This window comes from Balaenoptera ricei, chromosome 15 (assembly GCF_028023285.1).
Source record: "Balaenoptera ricei isolate mBalRic1 chromosome 15, mBalRic1.hap2, whole genome shotgun sequence".
Taxonomy (NCBI): Eukaryota; Metazoa; Chordata; class Mammalia; order Artiodactyla; family Balaenopteridae; genus Balaenoptera; species Balaenoptera ricei.
Genome location: NC_082653.1, coordinates 74627718 through 74646256, shown reverse-complemented (window position 1 = coordinate 74646256; position 18539 = coordinate 74627718). Strand labels below are relative to the sequence as shown.

General features: G+C 40.8%; 2 protein-coding genes and 1 pseudogene across 4 annotated transcripts in view; 2 read left to right on the top strand and 1 right to left on the bottom strand.

The window, feature by feature from the left end:
* Positions 1-18539, bottom strand: part of TPST1 (tyrosylprotein sulfotransferase 1) — a 116864-nt gene that overhangs the window by 10384 nt on the left and 87941 nt on the right. The gene's annotated exons all lie outside the window — the stretch shown is intronic.
* On the top strand, positions 2653-2767 carry LOC132350106 (small nucleolar RNA SNORA70; annotated as a pseudogene).
* LOC132348820 (tumor suppressor candidate 2-like) lies at positions 16589-18149 on the top strand. The gene has a single exon (XM_059896729.1). The coding sequence runs from the start codon at positions 16662-16664 to the stop codon at positions 16992-16994; it is 333 nt and encodes a 110-aa protein (XP_059752712.1). The 5' UTR covers positions 16589-16661; the 3' UTR covers positions 16995-18149.

The window sequence follows — 18539 nt, the reverse complement described above, 5'->3', positions numbered from 1 at the left end:
GAGCTAAGCAGTCAGAATCCAAATGCTCCTACAGAGCCCTCCCACCTCAAGCACTGAAGAACAACAAGGAAACAAAAGTAGGCTTCTGATTTAGAGGGTGCATTGGCAATAAAAATAATACGAACAGCAGCTAAACGTTATTATTTTCTCTGCATCAGGTTAGTGTTGAGCATGCGTTTCACATGTATCACCTTATCAAATCCCACAATCTCCTGAGGGAGGTATTTTTCTCTTTTTACAGATGAAGCAACTGAGGCACAGAGAAATTAAGTTAATTTGTCCAGTGTAGTGAAATGGGAGGCTACTGTACCATGATGGGGCTTAGATTTTAAAAGGGCCATCCTAATTGCTCTGTTTAGACTGTAAAGGGCCAAGGGCAGAAGTGCGGAGGCAACAGCAGTAATCCAGACAAGACAGGATGACAAGGAGGCAGCGGTGGAGGTGGTGAGAAGTGGTACGTTTGTGGATTTTTTTTTCCTAATCATGTCTAGATTTCCTAACAGACTGGATGTGGAATGTGAGAGAGCAGAGGGGAGTCAAGGATGACTCCAAGGTTTTTGGCCTAAGCAACTACCAACTGGAAATATGAAGTTGCCATCAACTCAGTTGGGAAAGGTTCTGGATATAGCAGATTTTCAGGGGTTCAATTTCAGAAATGTTAAGCTTCAGATGTCTATTAGACAATAAATGAAAATGTCAAGTAGCCAGTTAGATATACAAATCTAGGGTTCATGGAAGAGGTCTGGGCTGGGATCTATAAATTTGAGAATCATCAACTTATAGATGGTATTTAAAACTTGATACCTGATGAGATAAGCCAGGTGCTCAGGGTAGAGAGAGAAGAGCCGAGGACTTAAGACTGAGATATGGGGGAATCCTAACATTAAGAGGTCAGGGAGAAAAGGAAGAATCAGCAAAGAAGACTGAGAAGAGGCCACCAATGACACAGAAGGAAAAATTTAAAAAGTGGTGTCTAGAAGCCAGGTGAAGGAAACATATCAAGGAGGGAGTAATCAATTGTATCAAAAGAGGCTGGGAGACAAGATGATAACTGACCATTGGCTAAGCAACGTGAAGGTCACTGTCACCTTGACAAGAGCAAATTAAGTAGAATGGTAGTTGTGAAATTCTGAATGGAGTGAATGTAACAAAAAATAGAGGGAGTGGAACTGGAGACAGGAGTACAGAAAACGAGCTTTTAAGTAAAGGGAAGCAAAGAAATGGAATGGCAGTGGCAGGGCACCTGGCATAAATGTAGGGGTGTGTGTGTGTGCGCGCGCACGTGTGTGTGTGTGTGTGTGTGCGCGCGTTAAGATAGAAGAATGAAAGGCATATTTGTTTGTTGATGGGAAAGATTCTGCTGGAATGCAAAATGTGATGATGCAGGAAACAGGGAGATGGGCTTGGGTACACATGGGAGGAAACGCCTTTGGATAGGAACATGTTCAGATGTTCACTTCTGTTACATAGACTTTCTATTATGACAGATGAGGATATTAGGTTGTAATACTTCCCTTCCTCTAGTCTCTCAAAACTTACACAATAATTTTTGTTTAAAGCCACATTCTGTAAGTTTTCATTATTATGACAATATAAATACCACAGTTACATTTTCTTACACAATTTGTGCTGTTTTAGCTAGAGTTAATAATTGCCTCGTATACTTTTTAAATTAATAGACTTTATTTGTAGAGCAGTTTTAGGTTTACAGGAAAAACTGAGTTGAAAGCAGAGTCCCCATATACTTCCTCTCCCTCTCCTACACTTTTCCCCAATTATTAACATCCTGCGTTACTGTGGTACATTTGTTACAATTAACAAACCAGTATAGATATACTGTTATTAACTGAAGTTTTAGTTTGCACTAGGGTTCACTCTCTGTGTTGTACTTTCTATGGGTTTTGACACATGTATCCACCATTACAGTAGCACACAGAATAGTTCCACTAGCATAAAAATCCCCTGTGCTCCATCTATTTAGCCCTCCCTACCTTCCCCCAATCTTTTTACTATCTCCATAGAGTTGGAATCGTACAGTATGCAGCCTTTTGACTGGCTTCTTTCACTTAGTAATATGCACTTAAGGTTCCTCTATGTATTTTTGCAACTTGATAACTCACTTCTTTTAATCATTGAATAATGTTCCATTGTCTGGATATTTATTTACCCATTCACCTACTGAAGGACATCTTGGTGGCTTACAAATTACAAGTTCTAGCAATTATGAACAAAGCTGCTGTAAACATCTGTGTACAGGTTTTGTGTGAACATAAGTTTTCAACTCATGTGGGTAAATACCAAGGAATGTGACCGCTGGATTACAAGGTAAGTGTATGTTTAATCTTATAAGAAACTGCCAAGCTGTCTTCCAAGTGGCTGTACCATTTTGCATTCCCGCCAGCAGTGTATGAGGTTTCTGTTACTCCACATCCTCACAATGATATGGTGGTGTCAGTGTTTTGGATTTTGGCCATTCTACTAGGTGTGTAGCTGTATCTCGTTGTTTTAATTTGCATTTTCCTAATGACATACAATGTTGAGCACCTTTTCATATGCTTAGTTGCCACTGGTATATTTTCCTTCGGCAAGGTGTGTCTATTCAGATCTTTTGCCCATTTTCCCCGTTTTCCCTTTCTTTCTTTCTTCTAAAAATTGAGGTATATCCCCGCGGGGGCCCGGCACACAGTGGCTGCAAACAGCAGCCTCCTCAGTAGTGTGTGCAGCCTGTTGCCTGTATGCGTTGCCCTAAGGGACCTGGGAGACAGCCCCTTCCAGTGGACATTAACGACTGGCATGCTGTCCCCACTCTAGGCTCCAGACAGGTATGCGCGGTGCCTTTGGAAAGCCCCAGGGCACAGTGGCCAGGGTCCACACAGGCTAAGTCATAACGTCCATCTGCACCAAGCTGCAGAACAAGGAGCATGTGCTTGAGGCCCTCTGCAGGGCCAAGTTAAGTTCCCTGGCTGCCAGAAGATCCACATCTCCAAGTGGGGATTCACTGAGTTTAACGCAGATGAATTTGAAAACATGGTGCCAGAAAAGCGGCTCATCCCAGAAGGCTGTGGGGTCAAATACATCCCTAATCGTGGCCCCTGGACGAATGGCGGGCCCTGCCCGCATGACAGCCTTGGCACTGTCCCCTCCTTACTCATGCCCACCAATAAATCCTACTTTCCTGTCAAAAAAAAAAAAAAAATTGAGGTATAGTTGATTTACAGTATTACATAAGTTTCAGGTGTACAACATAGTGATTCATAATTTTTAAAGATTATACTCCGTTTATAGTTATTATAAAATGTTGGCTATATTCTCTGTGGTGTACAATGTATCTTTGTAACTTATTTATTTTACAATAGTAGTTTGTACCTTTTAATCCCTTACCTCTATCTTGCCCCGCCCCCCTTCCCTCTCCCCACTGGTAAGCAGTAGTTTGTTTTCCGTATCTGTGAGTCTGTTTCTTTTCGTTATATTCTCTAGCTTGCTTTATTTTTTTTGGTTCCACATATAAGTGATAATATACAGTATTTGTCTTTTTGCATGTCTGAAAATGTCTTTATCTTATCCTAACACCTGGCTGAAAGTTCATCTGGTTATATAATTCTAGGATATAGTAATTTTCTCTCTGAAATTACGGCATTGCTCCATTGTCTTCTATTTTCCCATGTTTCTGTTGACAAGGCTGGTATCATTCTAATTCCTGGTCCTTTGTATGTGACCTTTGTTTTCACTCTGCAAGATTTAAGAGTTTTCTCTTTATCCCTGGTGGTTCTATAATTTTATAATAAGGTGCCTTGATGAGGCTCATTTTCTTCACTCATTGGTACTGGAGATGCATGTCCTTCTGTTCTTGGGAATATCCTTAAATTATTACTTTGATAATTTCCCACTCATCATTTTCTCTATTTTTCTTGGACTCCGATTAGTCAAATGTTAGGCCACTTGAATTAAGCCTCTAATTTTTTTTTCCTCTCCAAGTCATCTCTTGGTCTTTTTGTTCTACTTTTTTTTTTAAAAAATAAATTTATTTATTTATTTATTTATTTATTTATTTATGGATGCATTGGGTCTTCGTTGCTGTGTGCAGGTTTTCTCTGGTTGTGTCGAGCGGGGGCTACTCTTTGTTGCAGTGTGTGGGCTTTTCATTGCAGTGGCTTCTCTTGTTGTGGAGCACGGGCTCCAGGCACGCGGGCTTCAGTAGTTGCAGCAGGCAGGCTCAGCAGTTGTGGCTCGTGGGCTCTAGAGCACAGGATCAGTCGTTGTGGTGCATGGGCTTAGCTGCCCCGCGGCATCTGGGATCTGCCTGGAATAGGGCTCAAACCTGTGTCCCCTGCATTGGCAGGTGGATTCTTAACCACTGCGCCACCAGGGAAGTCCCTGTTCTACTTTTTAAGAACGTTAATTATAGTTCATTTACGTTTCTTTTGCTCTTTACACTTTGTTTCCTCTGAGGTTCTTTTTTATCTTTCTTTTAGTCTCTTTCATGTTAGAGATGTTCTACAAACGTCCAGTGAGTCTTGGCTATGAAGCAGAGTTCTGTTTATGAGGGTTGAGTCTAATTTCAGGTATACTTCCTCAGCCAGCTTTTTTTTGGTCAGGGTTCTCCATGTATCATGTTTGTAGGCTTTTTTGGGGGGTAGTTAAGAACGTAGAGAAAGCACCACAATCTCTTACCTTGGTACCAGCATTCTTCAGCTGGGTAGAGGTAGAGGATTGAGGCATCATCTAATGATAATTTATTTTTTCAGAAAGCAGAGTTTCAGTTAATGCTCTGGTTTTCAATTTGGAGCCCTAACTCTATTCCTAACGTCCCTGTTTTCCCTCTAAGAGAATGTACTTCTTCTGCAAGGGGAGGGGAAGGGTGGTGATCTGGAAGTCTAACTGCTCTATACAGACTTTCGATCTCTCTCTTTTTAGTATCAGACCTCATCCCCCTCCCCTAATACCTGATGTTTCCAAACCCCTGAGCTTTTGTAGGGTTCAGGGTGAACTGGCTTGTTTCTTGTTCCTCTGCTTGCTTGCATCCCCCTTTTTTCAGGCATATAAATTCAGCTATCTTCCACTCCGCTAAGTCATTTCTATTCCTACAACAGCTTTCCATCTTCATATATTATGTTTTAGTGGTGACAAACGGGTTTGGGGTCTCTAGTTTGGTGGTCTCTGCAAAGCTGGAGATAGAAAAGGAGAAGAAGAGGTGCTAAAATTAAAGGACCCAACAGTACTTAGTTTTAAAGAAACATGTGGTGAGGGTGTACTCATAGTATGTATGTTCTCTGAGGTCCATGTGAGTAACGTGTGGCTGGAAGCTTTGCAGAAGCTGGAAACCATTATTTATAAGACTCCTAAGTAAAGGAACACATTACTACTGGAAAAGGAATTCTATGTTATGCAGAGAAAAAAGATAAGAAGGAGAGATGTGTACTTCCCATAACCTTTAGCTGTATTGTTAACTATTCGCAAGACACTGGAGCTGAGGGAAAAGGACTAAGGGTTTTTTTTTAACCACTCCCTTCCAAGCTCTAACATTTTGCGATTCTCAAAGAAGTTTCTCAAAGCCTGAATACCACAAGGAATACTTTCTCAGTTCCACCCTTGCCCCCTCTAGCAGGCCTCCTGGTCTGTGTCTAACAATTTGTAAAGATTACCACACTGCTCTTGATCTTCTCACAGAGCAAAACACTAAACAAGGTCTAAAAGAAATGCATATAAAGATGTGAGGTCCGCATATTTAACCCTGCCTTATAGCTTTTACTTGTGATAGTGATAGCACGCTTCCATTTGAGAGGTTTTGGCTGGTGACGTATACCATTTCAAAAGAAATAAGTCAAATAGAAAAGTAAATTGTATTTGCTGTTTTGGGTTTATAGACTAAAGTCAGATTCAAATTTCTGGAGTGAGATATAATTAACTCTGTTATAAGCGAAGCCTTCAATTGTGGAATTACCTAGACTACAGAGCTAGAGAAGGGAGGAGAATTTATCTAAGCTGCCTGTGAAGTTTCAAAAACCCAAGAAAGAAGGGGTTCTGAATACTGGCTGAAGCAAGCAATGCATCATTCTTGTTACTTGTCCTCAGGCCACTTTCAGCTTTCTTACAAGATTAATCAGCCACTGACCAACTATGCCCAGTATCACCTCACCTGTTACCACAGCCTCACCTGTAGTAATAGTTTACAATTAAGGTGTAAGCAAAAGTCTCCAAGCAGCTAAAATGGGTGTCGTTAACACACTTGAAGACTGCAGATCCAGTCCTCCATTAGGTCCCTTTTCCTTTACACAGTTTTAACCATCGTAAGTTATCTGGTCTCAACATGTAGCCGTCAGATACAGCAAACAGGAAGGCAATGGGCAAGTACTGATAACTGAGAAGTGACAAATGAAACAAAGGAAGACACAGAAATTATAAAAGGCAGACAGGAAGCCTTGAGTTCTTTAAGAAAGGGACCAACAGTTCTATATCCTATATAAAGAGAAGATGGGCATTTTTCTCTTTATAACACATGCAGTAATTTCCTTTGGATGAAATGAAAATTTAAATTATGATCAATTATTTATTTAAGAAGGTAAAGAAATATGTCATCAAAATGCAGAGGAATTCTACACCAAAATATTAAGGTTTGGTCTTAAATGGGACAAATCTGTCCAGAAACCTGACTTTCTAGAATGATGGGTTCCCCAAGGGTTTCAGACAGTCAAGCTTCTACAATTTACAGGAGAAAGTGTCAGACATGTTATGAGGCCTAACTCTGAATCTGGCTTGATCTTACGGAGAATATTAAACTTTTTCTAAATTATTTTCATGCTAAAAGTGTTTGTGGCCACATTCCCTTAGATTGAGCCCCCATGATCCCTGCTTCTGGTATCCATGACATGTGTAATCCCCTTCCTTTAAGTGTGAGCTGGATCTAGTGACTTGCTTCTAACAACTAGAATATGGCAAAAGTGATGGGATGTTATTTCTGAGATTAGGTCACAAAAGTGTTTCTTCTGTCTTGGGTACTCTTTCTTGCTTATTTGATTGGAAGGAAGCCAGCTGCATGTTGTGAACTGCCTTATAGAGAGGCCCAAGTGGCAAAAGAACTGATATCTCCAGCCAACGGCCAGCAAGGACCCGAGGCCTGCCCACACTCACAGGAGGGAGTTTGGAAAGGGATCCTCTCCCAACTGAACCTTGAGATGACTGCAGTCCTGGCTCACGGTTTGACCACACCCTCATGAAAGACCTTGACCCAAGGTATCTAGATAAACTGCACCTGGATTCCTAATCTACAGAAACTGGGAGATAATACATTTGTTGTTTTAAGCTAATTACCCTAAATTTTAGGGTAATTTGCTATGGCTAAGTAAATAACTAATACAGATTTTGGTGTCATAAGTGGGGTGATAACGTAACAAACACCTAAAATGTGGCAGAAGTTTTGGAACTGGGCAGGAGGAGGTAGCTAGAGGGACTTTAAGGAGAGCAGCAGTAAAAGCCTAAATTGACATGAATTGCAGTAGATTTTAGATGTTGAGGAGGCTACCTGTGCAGGTTTTAAGGAATGCAGGGACACCTGATTAGACACTAGAGGTAGGGGGATCTTAAAACACAGTAACAGAAAGTTTAGCAACCCTGTCACCTGCAGTTATACAGAAAGTAGAAAATGAGCCGAACGAACTGGATGGTCCAGCTAAGGAAACTTCCAAGCAAAGTATTGAAGGTATCACTAGGTTTCTTCTTGATAATTATAGTAAAATATGCAAGAGAAGAGAGATATTGAGGGAAACATTGTTTAAAAAAAAAAAAAAAAAAAGGAGCCATGAGTTGCTGGTTTTGAAATGGGTTTGAAAATTCTTAGCCTTGCCATCTTCAACGCTAGAAGCGTAGCGCTGTCACATTTCTTTCACTGATTTTGCTTCCAATGTCATATCACCTTCTCTGCCTTTTAACTCTCCTGCCTCCCTCTTATAAGGACCCTTGTGATTACACTGGGCCCACCCAGGTAATACAGGATAATCTCTTCATTTAAGATTCCTTAGTCACATGTACAAAGTCCCTTTTGACATATAAGGTAATGAACGTGTTTACAGATTCCAGGGATTAGGACATGGAAATCTTTAGGGGACCATTATTCAGGTTATAATCAATAGATAAATAATTACTATACTTGGAATTCCCATTTATAAATAGGATCACAGGGTTGAATAAAATGCTATAGAAATGAAATGGTTCTTACACATAAACAAAAAGCCCGTACATGTATATTTAAATTTTAAAACAATGACTTATGTAGGAAATGCTCTTATTCTTAGAGATGTGTGCTGAAGGAGCATAATATCTGCAACTTTCAAATAATTCAACAGCAAACAAAACAAAACAAAACAAAGAAATCATGTGTGTATACATGTACATAGAGAGATGAAGCAAATATGGCAAAATTTTAACTAATGAATCTGTTACAGGTATACAGATGTTTTCCAAATTTTTCTGTAAGTATGAAAAAGTTGGGAAAAAATCAGAGAGATCCAAACAATTTTCAACAGAACAAATATATTAGCCTTAGAAAGCTCATTAGATTATAAGAAATATATAATTTGTGAAGGGGCTGAAATTGAGGATTAAACTCAGGGGTTGGCATCCTACTCTGTAAAAGGCCAGAGAGTAAATATTTTATGCTTTGTGGGCTACAGTCACTTTCCCAACTATTCAACTCTGCTTGTGTAGTGTGAAAGCAGACATAGACAACATGTAAATAAATGAGTGTAGTGTGTTCTACTAAAACTTTATTTATAAAACAAGTGGCAGGCCAGATTTGGCCTGTAGGCTGTGAAGTACCAATTGCTGATTTAACTCAAAACATTCTTTCAAAATAAGAGAATTTTAAACAATCTCCAGAAACACATACTAATGACCATACTATGCGCACTGCAGACTTCAAGGTGTTGCTTTTGCTCATTGTTTTCTTCGAAGTGTATGTGTGTACATATAAATTGTTTTGCTCAAAGTGTAGGTACATATACACATATGTGTACACACACACACACACACACACACACACACACTCTTTCTCTCTCTCTCTCTCTAAGGGTTAAAAGATTAGTCTCATAACCCCTGGTTGTGAATTCAAATTTCACTGTAAGCTCAGACCTAATTTATTCCTCCTTTCTGTAAACTCACTGTAAACTCTATAATATAGTTAATCCTTCCTCTCTCCCTCCCTCCTTCTCTTCCCTCCCTCCCTCTCTCCCTTCCTTCCCTCCCTTCCCTCTTTCTTCTTGCCATCCTCTTTCCAAGTGTGCTCAAGTGCACAGAATTGGATTATTCATAATCCTCAGTTCATGACAAACTTTCATCACTGGTCCATGCTTGGCCTGCTGTTATTTGTTATGCAATTCATTATTTTTATTAATAGACAGAGCATTCCCCCTTGAGAAACAATGACTTGATAGTTTCACATGCAGAGAAAACACAACTCCAGCCACATATGATAATGTAGGAAGGAATCTAGATTTTGAAATTTACATCTTTAATCCCACTGGGCTCTTGTGGCCCACTAGAGACTCATTATCTCTAAAACACAAATATGAAACAGCTGATAACATGTATGTTTACATATTCTCATTTGTCTTAAAATATTTTGGCAGCTTTGCAAGTCTCAGACTAGGCCCCTGAAGCATTCAATAATCTTGTGCTAGAAACAACGGACAAATGTTATTAATACTATACTCTCTATATCAAGAAGAAAAAATATTAATCAGCTCAGAAGCATGATCTGCTCCTCCAATAATGTTTTTTTAAAAAAGTGTATTGACTTTTGGGTGAAGTTGGACACGATGGATTGGAATGTAAATTGAATTGTGAACATGTAGTAACTATAGGAACCTCTACAGAAAGCAGTATAAATATAGCAATTATAGCATTAGGACTTTGATTTCCTGGGGAGAAAAGTTTAGCATGCAGAATGATTAAGAAATCGCATCATTTTACTATGGGACACTTATCAGGCAAGAATGCTAAGTCATTTCTATTCAAAGGTAACTGTAATGAACATAGTTTTCAGAAACAGTGAAGGATAGTTCATACATACAAATACAGTCAATAATAATTTCATCAATTTCCTTCACTGGGGTGCTTTTTCCTTCTTTTCTCAAACTAGGGAATTTTTTTTTTTTTTTATAAATTTATTTATTTATTTTTGGCTGTGTTGGGTCTTCGTTTCTGTGCGAGAGCTTTCTCCAGTTGCGGCGAGCGGGGGCCACTCTTCATCGCGGTGCGCGGGCCTCTCACTGTCACGGCCTCTCTTGTTGCGCAGCACAGGCTCCAGACGCGCAGGCTCAGTAGTTGTGGCTCACGGGCTTAGTTGCTCCGCGGCATGTGGGACCTTCCCAGACCAGGGCTCGAACTCGTGTCCCCTGCGTTGGCAAGCAGATTCTTAACCACTGCGCCACCAGGGAAGCCCCTCAAACTAGGGAACTTTTACTTATCCTTTAAACATGAGAATCCAGTAGTGCCATTTCTGTGTCCACATGGCATCCCAAATACCCTACTTCTATGGCAGTTATCACGTTGAATTATAGTTAATTACAGATCTATTTTCAGCATACTTCTTAAGGAGAAGGATAAACCTTTAATCATCTGTATATCCTGGATCCAGGGATGAACACAGTTGGATAAAAAAAGGAAATGAATGAAGAGATCCTTTCATAGTGGTCTCCATTTTTACAGATGATGGACTGAGAACAGTTTCTGAGGCCAACTTACAGTATACACTGAGCAGAGAAGCAGAAGAAGCAACTCCATCTGGCCCTCCCTGATTTGAACCTGCTGACCCTTCAGGGCTACATATGACATTACCTTATAGAATACTGTTATTCATTCTATTCAGTTCTACTGTTGGAAATAAAATAATTCAAGAATTTAAAATTATTTTTTGATAAGAAATTACATAGCTTTTTGAAAAAGTGTTCCCTTTTGCTTAATTGCACTTTGAAATGTTCATGAAGGAACCAATTGGTGCCAAGTAGCCAAAAAAAAAAGGTAGAAAATCTAAGAAATTCTCCCTGGCCCCAACATTAGTAAGGCTTATAATGTGTGTGTGTGTGTGTGTGTGTGTGTACATATGAATGAAAGAATATAGCACATTTTCAAAGACCTCTAATCATGATCTCTTTTTCTTGCCTCGAAGGCCATTCTAGAAAAAGCATGTTGCAGATACAAGTGCTTTGCCTTATTTTCCTTTTTAAAAATGGGGGGCTTCCCTGGTAGCGCAGTGGTTAAGAATCCGCCTGCCAATGCAGGGGACATGGGTTCGAGCCCTTGTCCGGGAAGATCCATGCCGCAGAGCAACTAAGCCCGTGCGCCACAACTATTGAGCCTGCATGCCACAACTACTGAAGCCCGCCCACCTAGAGCCCATGCTCTGAAACAAGAGAAGCCACCGCAATGAGAAGCCTGCGCACTGCAATGAAGACTCAACGCAGCCATAAATAAATAAATAAATAAATAAATAAATAAATAAATAAATAAATAAAATGGACACGATGAGAAAAGGAAAGCAAGGCTAGGACAATCATATTCTGTGTAGAGAAGCAGACCTGTAAAGCAAAGGGGAGGCTAACAACAAGGAAGTATGTCACACCTTCACTCCGTTAAGATATTTAGTTAAACTAGACTGAAGAGCTCAAAATCAGTACTGCGGCAGAAAGACAGAAAGTAAAATCTGATTTACTTAACAGAGATTGGTAAGTGTTGAAATCAGTGAAAAGGAGACCAAACCCTGTGTGTGCATGTATTTCTCCCGCTGTACATCTCCACATAGCAGTAGTTTTACTCTTTGTGGCTGCCCGGGATTTGAATCCCCTTCCTACATTAAGGAAATGCCTCACCTCATAAGTCTCGGTAGGAGACAAATCTTGTCTCCTGTATCAAAACTGCAAACAACACATACATGCCCTGTTTCATATCTCCTTCTATATAATTAATAATAATTATAATAATTTTTCAAGGTGATTTTTTTCATTATTTTTTTTAAATTCAGGGCTATATACTTGGTCAAATTTTCATCTGGTGCTGATCCTTTTTGCCTTATTATTCATTTTTGAAAGAGAAGAGTTGTTCATATGTCAAATATTTATAAGAGGTTCACACTGGGGAAGGACCAGGGCTACATTCCAGGTTAGTAGGAATTCTCTTTATGATACAAATTGTGTGTGAGAATTGGGTTTTTTACCTTTACTTCTCTACAACTAACAAAGATCCACACTGCAAAGCTGCTTTCATCGCTAAAACTCTCCTTCAACCTACTTCACAACAGCATTATACAAATATGGCTTAAATGGTCTGTGTTTAGTCCCCATCTTCCCTGTTTTGTGATATTTCATGCCAAACCCTGTCTAGGGAAGCTATTGGAACTTGGCTGTGTACTGTTCTTGTTACAGACTGTTGGTTTTACCCACAGACGCTGTCATTTCTGTCCCTGACTTTTTAGGTTAAATAAATTGGTTTCCAGCACCAGTTGAAAAAAAAAGACTGTTGGTTTTGCCCTCAGTGCTTGCCAATTCTGTAGAATCCTCTGTTCTTGCCTAAAAGCATCCACATTGGGTGTCCCCCTCACCTTTCCTTGACCTTCACTGCATTTGTTGATCATTCCTTAATGTTTTCTCTCAACAAGTCCCTCTCATTTTTGTTTTCTCTTCACTGCATTTGTCTACTCTTCCTCAGTGTCTTGCGGTTTGGGGCTGTGGATTTCTCCAAGTGTCAAACATAGAATTTATGTCTCTATTTCTTGTTACGGTTATTGTGTTTAGATGATTTCCAAGATAAGAAAATGGCTATCTTTTACTCTGGCATTTAAAAACTGAAATTCAGATATCTCTTCCCCTCCCGATTTTAAGTACAACTTAATTAAAGTATAACATATAAAGGAAAATGTGCAAATTGTGGCTGAACTGCTCAATGAAATTTTACAGAATGAACATAGATTGAGAAATAGAACATGACCCAGCAGGCTCTCTTGTGCCTCCTTCTAGTCAAAAAGTATCTCTCTCCTCCAATAAGAGTAACTGTGAGCTTTACAGAAATAAAATCATGGCCCAGCCCCTGATAATCTGATTTTTTTCTATGAATTTGCCTATTCTGTGCATCTCACATAAGTAGAGTATTATACACTATTTATCCTTTTGTGTCTGGCTTATTTCACTTAGTGTAATGTTTTCAATTTTCATACAAGTTGAAGCATGTATCAGAATTTCATTCTTCTTTAAGGCTGAACAATATTTCATTGTGTGGATATCACCTGTTTATCCATTCATCCATCAATGGACATTTGGGTTTTTTCCACCATTTGGCTATTGTGAATAATGCTGCCATGAACACAGGTGTACAAAAATCTGTTTGAGTCCTTGCTTTCAATCCTTTTGGGTATATACCTAGAAGCAGAATGCTGGGTCATGTGGTAATACTATGTTTAACTTTTTGAGGAGCTGTCAGAAAGTGGCTGCATCAGTTTACATTCCCAGCAGCAATGCATGGGGGTTCCAATTTCTCCACATCCTCACGAACACTTGTAATTTCCTTTCCTTGCTTTTTAAAATAGTAGCTATCCCAGTGGGTGTGAAGAGGTATCTCACTGTGATTTTGCTTCGCATTTCCCTAATGACTAGTGATATTGAGCACTGTATTGTATACTATGATGTTTTGCCATCATTAAAAAGCAAAACAAAACCAAACCTTTCTGGTTAGAGGTTGCCCCTCCAGGACTAGCCAATTCTTAGAGACAGCAAAGGGCCTCACCTGAAGGATGTTTTTGTTATACAAATTAACCAATAATCCAGGGCCAAGCCTCCTCTATCTGGCCCCTATACCACAGTAGACAATATTCCTTTGCCTTAATCATCCCAAGTCAAGTACCAGGTAAGTAGGGACCATCCCTATAGCCCACATCCCACCAAAATCACTAAAAATAGCCAGTCTTAAACTGTTCACCCTGCCCTGTCTTGCCGTTCCCTTGGAAATCTTAATTAAGTTTCTGACTTAAACCTTCCCCTTGTTCCTGTCTTCTGCCTACTGACCACCCTGGCGGCATTCTCATGTAGCCCTGCATGGGCTCCTCTCTCTAGGACCTGTGAGTACCAGAAACTTTGTATTCCTGAGTCTCTCCTCTGATTCTTGTAGCCACACCTGACTGACCATCTAATAAAAGAATATAAGACCAGCATCTTTTCATATGCTTATTGGCCATCTGTATATCTATTCAAGGCCTTTGTCCATTTGATGTTTAACTTTTTGAGAAACTACCAGACTGTTTTCCAAAGTGATTGCACCATTTTACGTTCCCACCAGCATTGTATTAGGGTTCTAATTTCTCCACATCCTTGGAAACATATTATTATATTTTTTCTTTTGTTTTTATTGTGGTAAAATATACTTAACATAAAATACATGTCGCTTGATGTTAAGTACATTTTAACCATATTCAAGTGTACAGTTCAGTGGCATTAAGTGCATTCACACTGTTGTGCAACCACCACCATTATCCATTTCCAGAACTTGTTTTTCACCCCTTACTGAAAGTCTGCATTCATTAAATAATAACTTCTAATTCCCTCCTTCCACCAGCTCCTGATAACCACTGTTCTACTTTCTGTCTTTATAGATTTGACTATTCCAGGCAACTAAAATGAGTAGTATCATATAACATTTGTCTTTTTGTATCTGGCTATCAAAAGGCATTATCAAGAGAATGAAAAGAAAACCTACAGAATGGGAAAAATATTTGCAATCATACATCTGATAAGGGTTTGGTATCCAGAACATATAAAGAACTCAACAACAACAACAAAAATGCAACCCAATTAAAAAATGGGCAGTGGATTTAAACAAACATTTGAATAGATACAAATGGACAACAAGCACACGAAAGGATGTTCAAATTCATTGGTCAGTAAGGAAATGCAAATCAAAACCACAATAAAATACCATTTCACATGCTTTAGGATGGCTGGAATTTAAAAAACTTGAAATAACAAGTGATGGTGGGCTTCCCTGGTGGTGCAGTGGTTGAGAATCTGCCTGCCAATGCAGGGGACACGGGTTCGAGCCCTGGTCTGGGAAGATCCCACATGCCGCGGAGCAACTGGGCCCGTGAGCCACAGCTACTGAGCCTGCGCATCTGGAGCCTGTGCTCCGCAACAAGAGAGGCCGCGACAGTGAGAGGCCTGCGCCCCGCGATGAAGAGTGGTCCCCGCTCGCCGCAACTACAGAAAGCCCTCGCACAGAAACGAAGATCCAACACAGCCAAAAATAAATAAATAATAAAATTAATTTTTAAAAAAACAAAAAAACAAGTGTTGGTGAGGAGTGGAGAAATAGAAATCTTGTGCATTGCTGATGGGAATGTAAAACAGCACAACCACTGTGGAAAACAGTTTGGCAGTTTCTCAAGAAGATAAACATAAAATTACCATATGACCCAGCAATTCCACTCCTAGGTATATATCCAAGAGAAATGAAACCATATATCCACACAGAAGCTTATACATGAATTTTCATAGCAGCATTGTTCATAATAGCCAAAAGGTGGAGATAACCCAACTGTCCCTCAATGGACAAATAGATAAGCAAAATGTGGTATATGTATACAATGGAATACTATGCAGCCTTAAAGAGGATACATGGACCACAAAAACATTCCAAGTGAAATAAGCCAGACATAAAGGGACACATATTGTACAGCTCCTTTTATATGAAATATTCACAATAGGTAAGTCCATGGAGACAGAAAGCAGATTTGTGGTTCCCACAGAGTAAGGGGAAGGAGAATAGGGAATGATTACTGAAAGGTTATTCTTCTGAGATGATATAAAAGTACTGAAACTAGAAAGAGTTGGTGATTGTTTAACATTGTGAATGAACTGAATGTTACTGAACTGTAAACTTCAAAAACATTAATTGTCATGTGAATTTCACCCAATATTTTAAAAGGTTAGGGGATACTATAATTGTTTTGCCAGTGAGTTTGAAATATCAGGAGAAATGGACAAGCTCTTGAAAAACACAACAAACTGACATAAGAAGAAACATAGATATTATTTATCTATTACAGAAAAATCATCCATGATTTGAAACCATCCCTGTGGTAGACTGCAAAAGTGGCCCTGCAAAAGTGGTTTTCCACTCCCTATATCCAGGCCACTTGCAACGTGACTAGGCAAATCAAAAAAGGTTTGAGAAGTCTTAGTGCCTCTAGCTGGTCTGATAGTGAAGATCTTCCCCATGCATGAAGCCAGTACATAAAGAATGGGAGAGGTGACTATTTTGTCAAACACCCAAATCTCAAAAAAAGACCACAAGGCATACAAAGAAAGAGGGAGATATGCACGTTCCCCCACCAAAAAACCACTCCAGAAACCAACTCTAAAGAAATGCAAATACGTGCAAATCGTATATCTGATAAGGAGTTAATATGCAGGATACATAATGAACTTCTAGAACTCAATAATAAAAAAGCAACTAACTTGATTAAAAAATAGGCAAACGGGAAGTGAGGTTTCCGTGGAGACAGCGGAGCCTGCGGAAGGCGGCGCCGGCGGCACCTGCGAGCGGAGGCCTAGGCGGGGCATGGTGGCTCCGACGGCCCGGTGAGAGCAAAGCTGTCGCGGGGCCCGCCATGCGCCGGCGACCCTGACATGGGCGCCAGCGGCTCCAAAGCTCGGGGCCTGTGGCCCTTCGCCTCGGCGGCGGGGGGCGGCGGCCCGGAGGCGGCTGTCGCTGAGCAAGCTTTGGTGCGACCGCGAGGCCGAGTCGTGCCCCTCTTCGTATTCACGCGCCGCGGCTCCATGTTCTATGACGAGGATGGGGATCTGGCTCACGAGTTCTATGAGGAGACAATCGTCACCAAGAACGGGCAGAAGCGGGCCAAGCTGAGGCGGGTACATAAGAACCTGATTCCTCAGGGCATCGTGAAGCTGGATCCCCCCCGCATCCACGTGGATTTCCCTGTGATCCTCTATGAGGTGTGAGCCTGGGGGGTGGCAGGCATAAACACACCCTGCCCCAGCAAGAAACCCCCAGGCTCAAGGTGTGGCTTCCATTGAGGAACCTAGGCTGGGGCCACAACCATGAATAAACTCCACTGGCCCGGAACCTTCAACTGTGAGCAGGGCAGTCCTACAATGCTGGTTGGGTGTTGGTTTGTATGTGGACAAGAGGTGGCTGGTGGCTGGCAAGGGCTGATGGCGGAGTTACCAGTCCACCTTTCCCAGCAATCCCTACAAGGAGCATGGCAGGGCATATGCTGGTCAGGAATGCCTGGTTCCTGTGCCCTTGCCTGGCCTGCATTCTTCCAAGCTTGCCTAGGTCCCAGCCCTGCTGGAGGCTACAGCACTTTACAAGTAAGGTCTGCCTTTTTCCAGCCCCAGGGCTGTGGGAGCTGTACACAAGTGGGAACTTCCTTTCCCTCACTTCCCTTACCCTCTCGTTGGAGCATTTCAGCCGTTTGCTACCTCGATTCCTCCTGTGTTGGACAGAAGCTGGGGGCAGAACAAGCCTGATTCTTCCTGCCTACCTGCCCATCTGTTCCCACCCCCAGATGGATGGACAGTTTGCTGGCTGTTAATAAGTGTGGGAGGTTTCTCCTTCTACCCCGGGCTGGGCTGATCCCTCCCCACTGCAACTAGTTGTTGACCCCCACCCCAATTGAGAGGGCATAGGATGGGGATCAGGAAGGGCTCTGGATGCCTGTGCCTATGGGGTGTTGCCACATCCCACCTACCGTGTCTAATCCCCCTTGCCCTTACACATCCACCACCGTGTGATAAGGGACAGCACCCTAGGGCTGGTGCCAGTAGCTCTGAGGAGCCCACCACCCCTTCCCCTACAGTATACCCATCCCTTCAGGATCAGTAAGAGAAAAGTACTGGAGCCCTGGGTAGGGACAGAAAGGAGAGAACAATCATAAAGGAATACTTAAAATGTGAAAACTTGTAAATAGTCTAGTCCATGATGTTGTTGGAGCAGAGTCTGATTTCTACATAAAAATGACTTTTTTTTTTTTTTTTTTTTTAATTCCTTACTGTGCAAACTCTGTGCTTTAAGCGTGTGAGAAATGGCTTGGGGAGGGTAGCCCTCAATCTAGGAAGGCTGTTGTGTTATTTGTTCAATAAAATTATTTGTAGACCCTGAAAAACAAAAAAAAACAAAAAAAAAAAATAGGCAAACGACTTGAACAGACATTTCTCCAAAGATGATATACAAATGGCCAACAAACGTATGGAAAGATGCTCAACATCACTAATCATCAGAGAAATACATATCAAAACCACAATGAGATACCACTCACACCCATTAGTAATCCCATTAGGATTACTATTAAAAAAAAAAAAACAGAAAATAACAAGTGTTGACAAGGATGTATAAAATTAGAATCCTTGTGCACTGTTGGTACAACTGTAAAATGGTACATCTGCTATGGAAAACAGCATGTCAGTTCCTCAAAAAATTAAAAATAAGATTACCATATAATCCAGCAATCCCACCTCTGGGTATATATCCAAAATAATTGAAAG

Bases quoted from the DNA above. Each gene is read 5' to 3' on its own strand.
- LOC132348820 (XM_059896729.1), top strand. From the start codon at position 16,662: ATGGGCGCCAGCGGCTCCAAAGCTCGGGGCCTGTGGCCCTTCGCCTCG.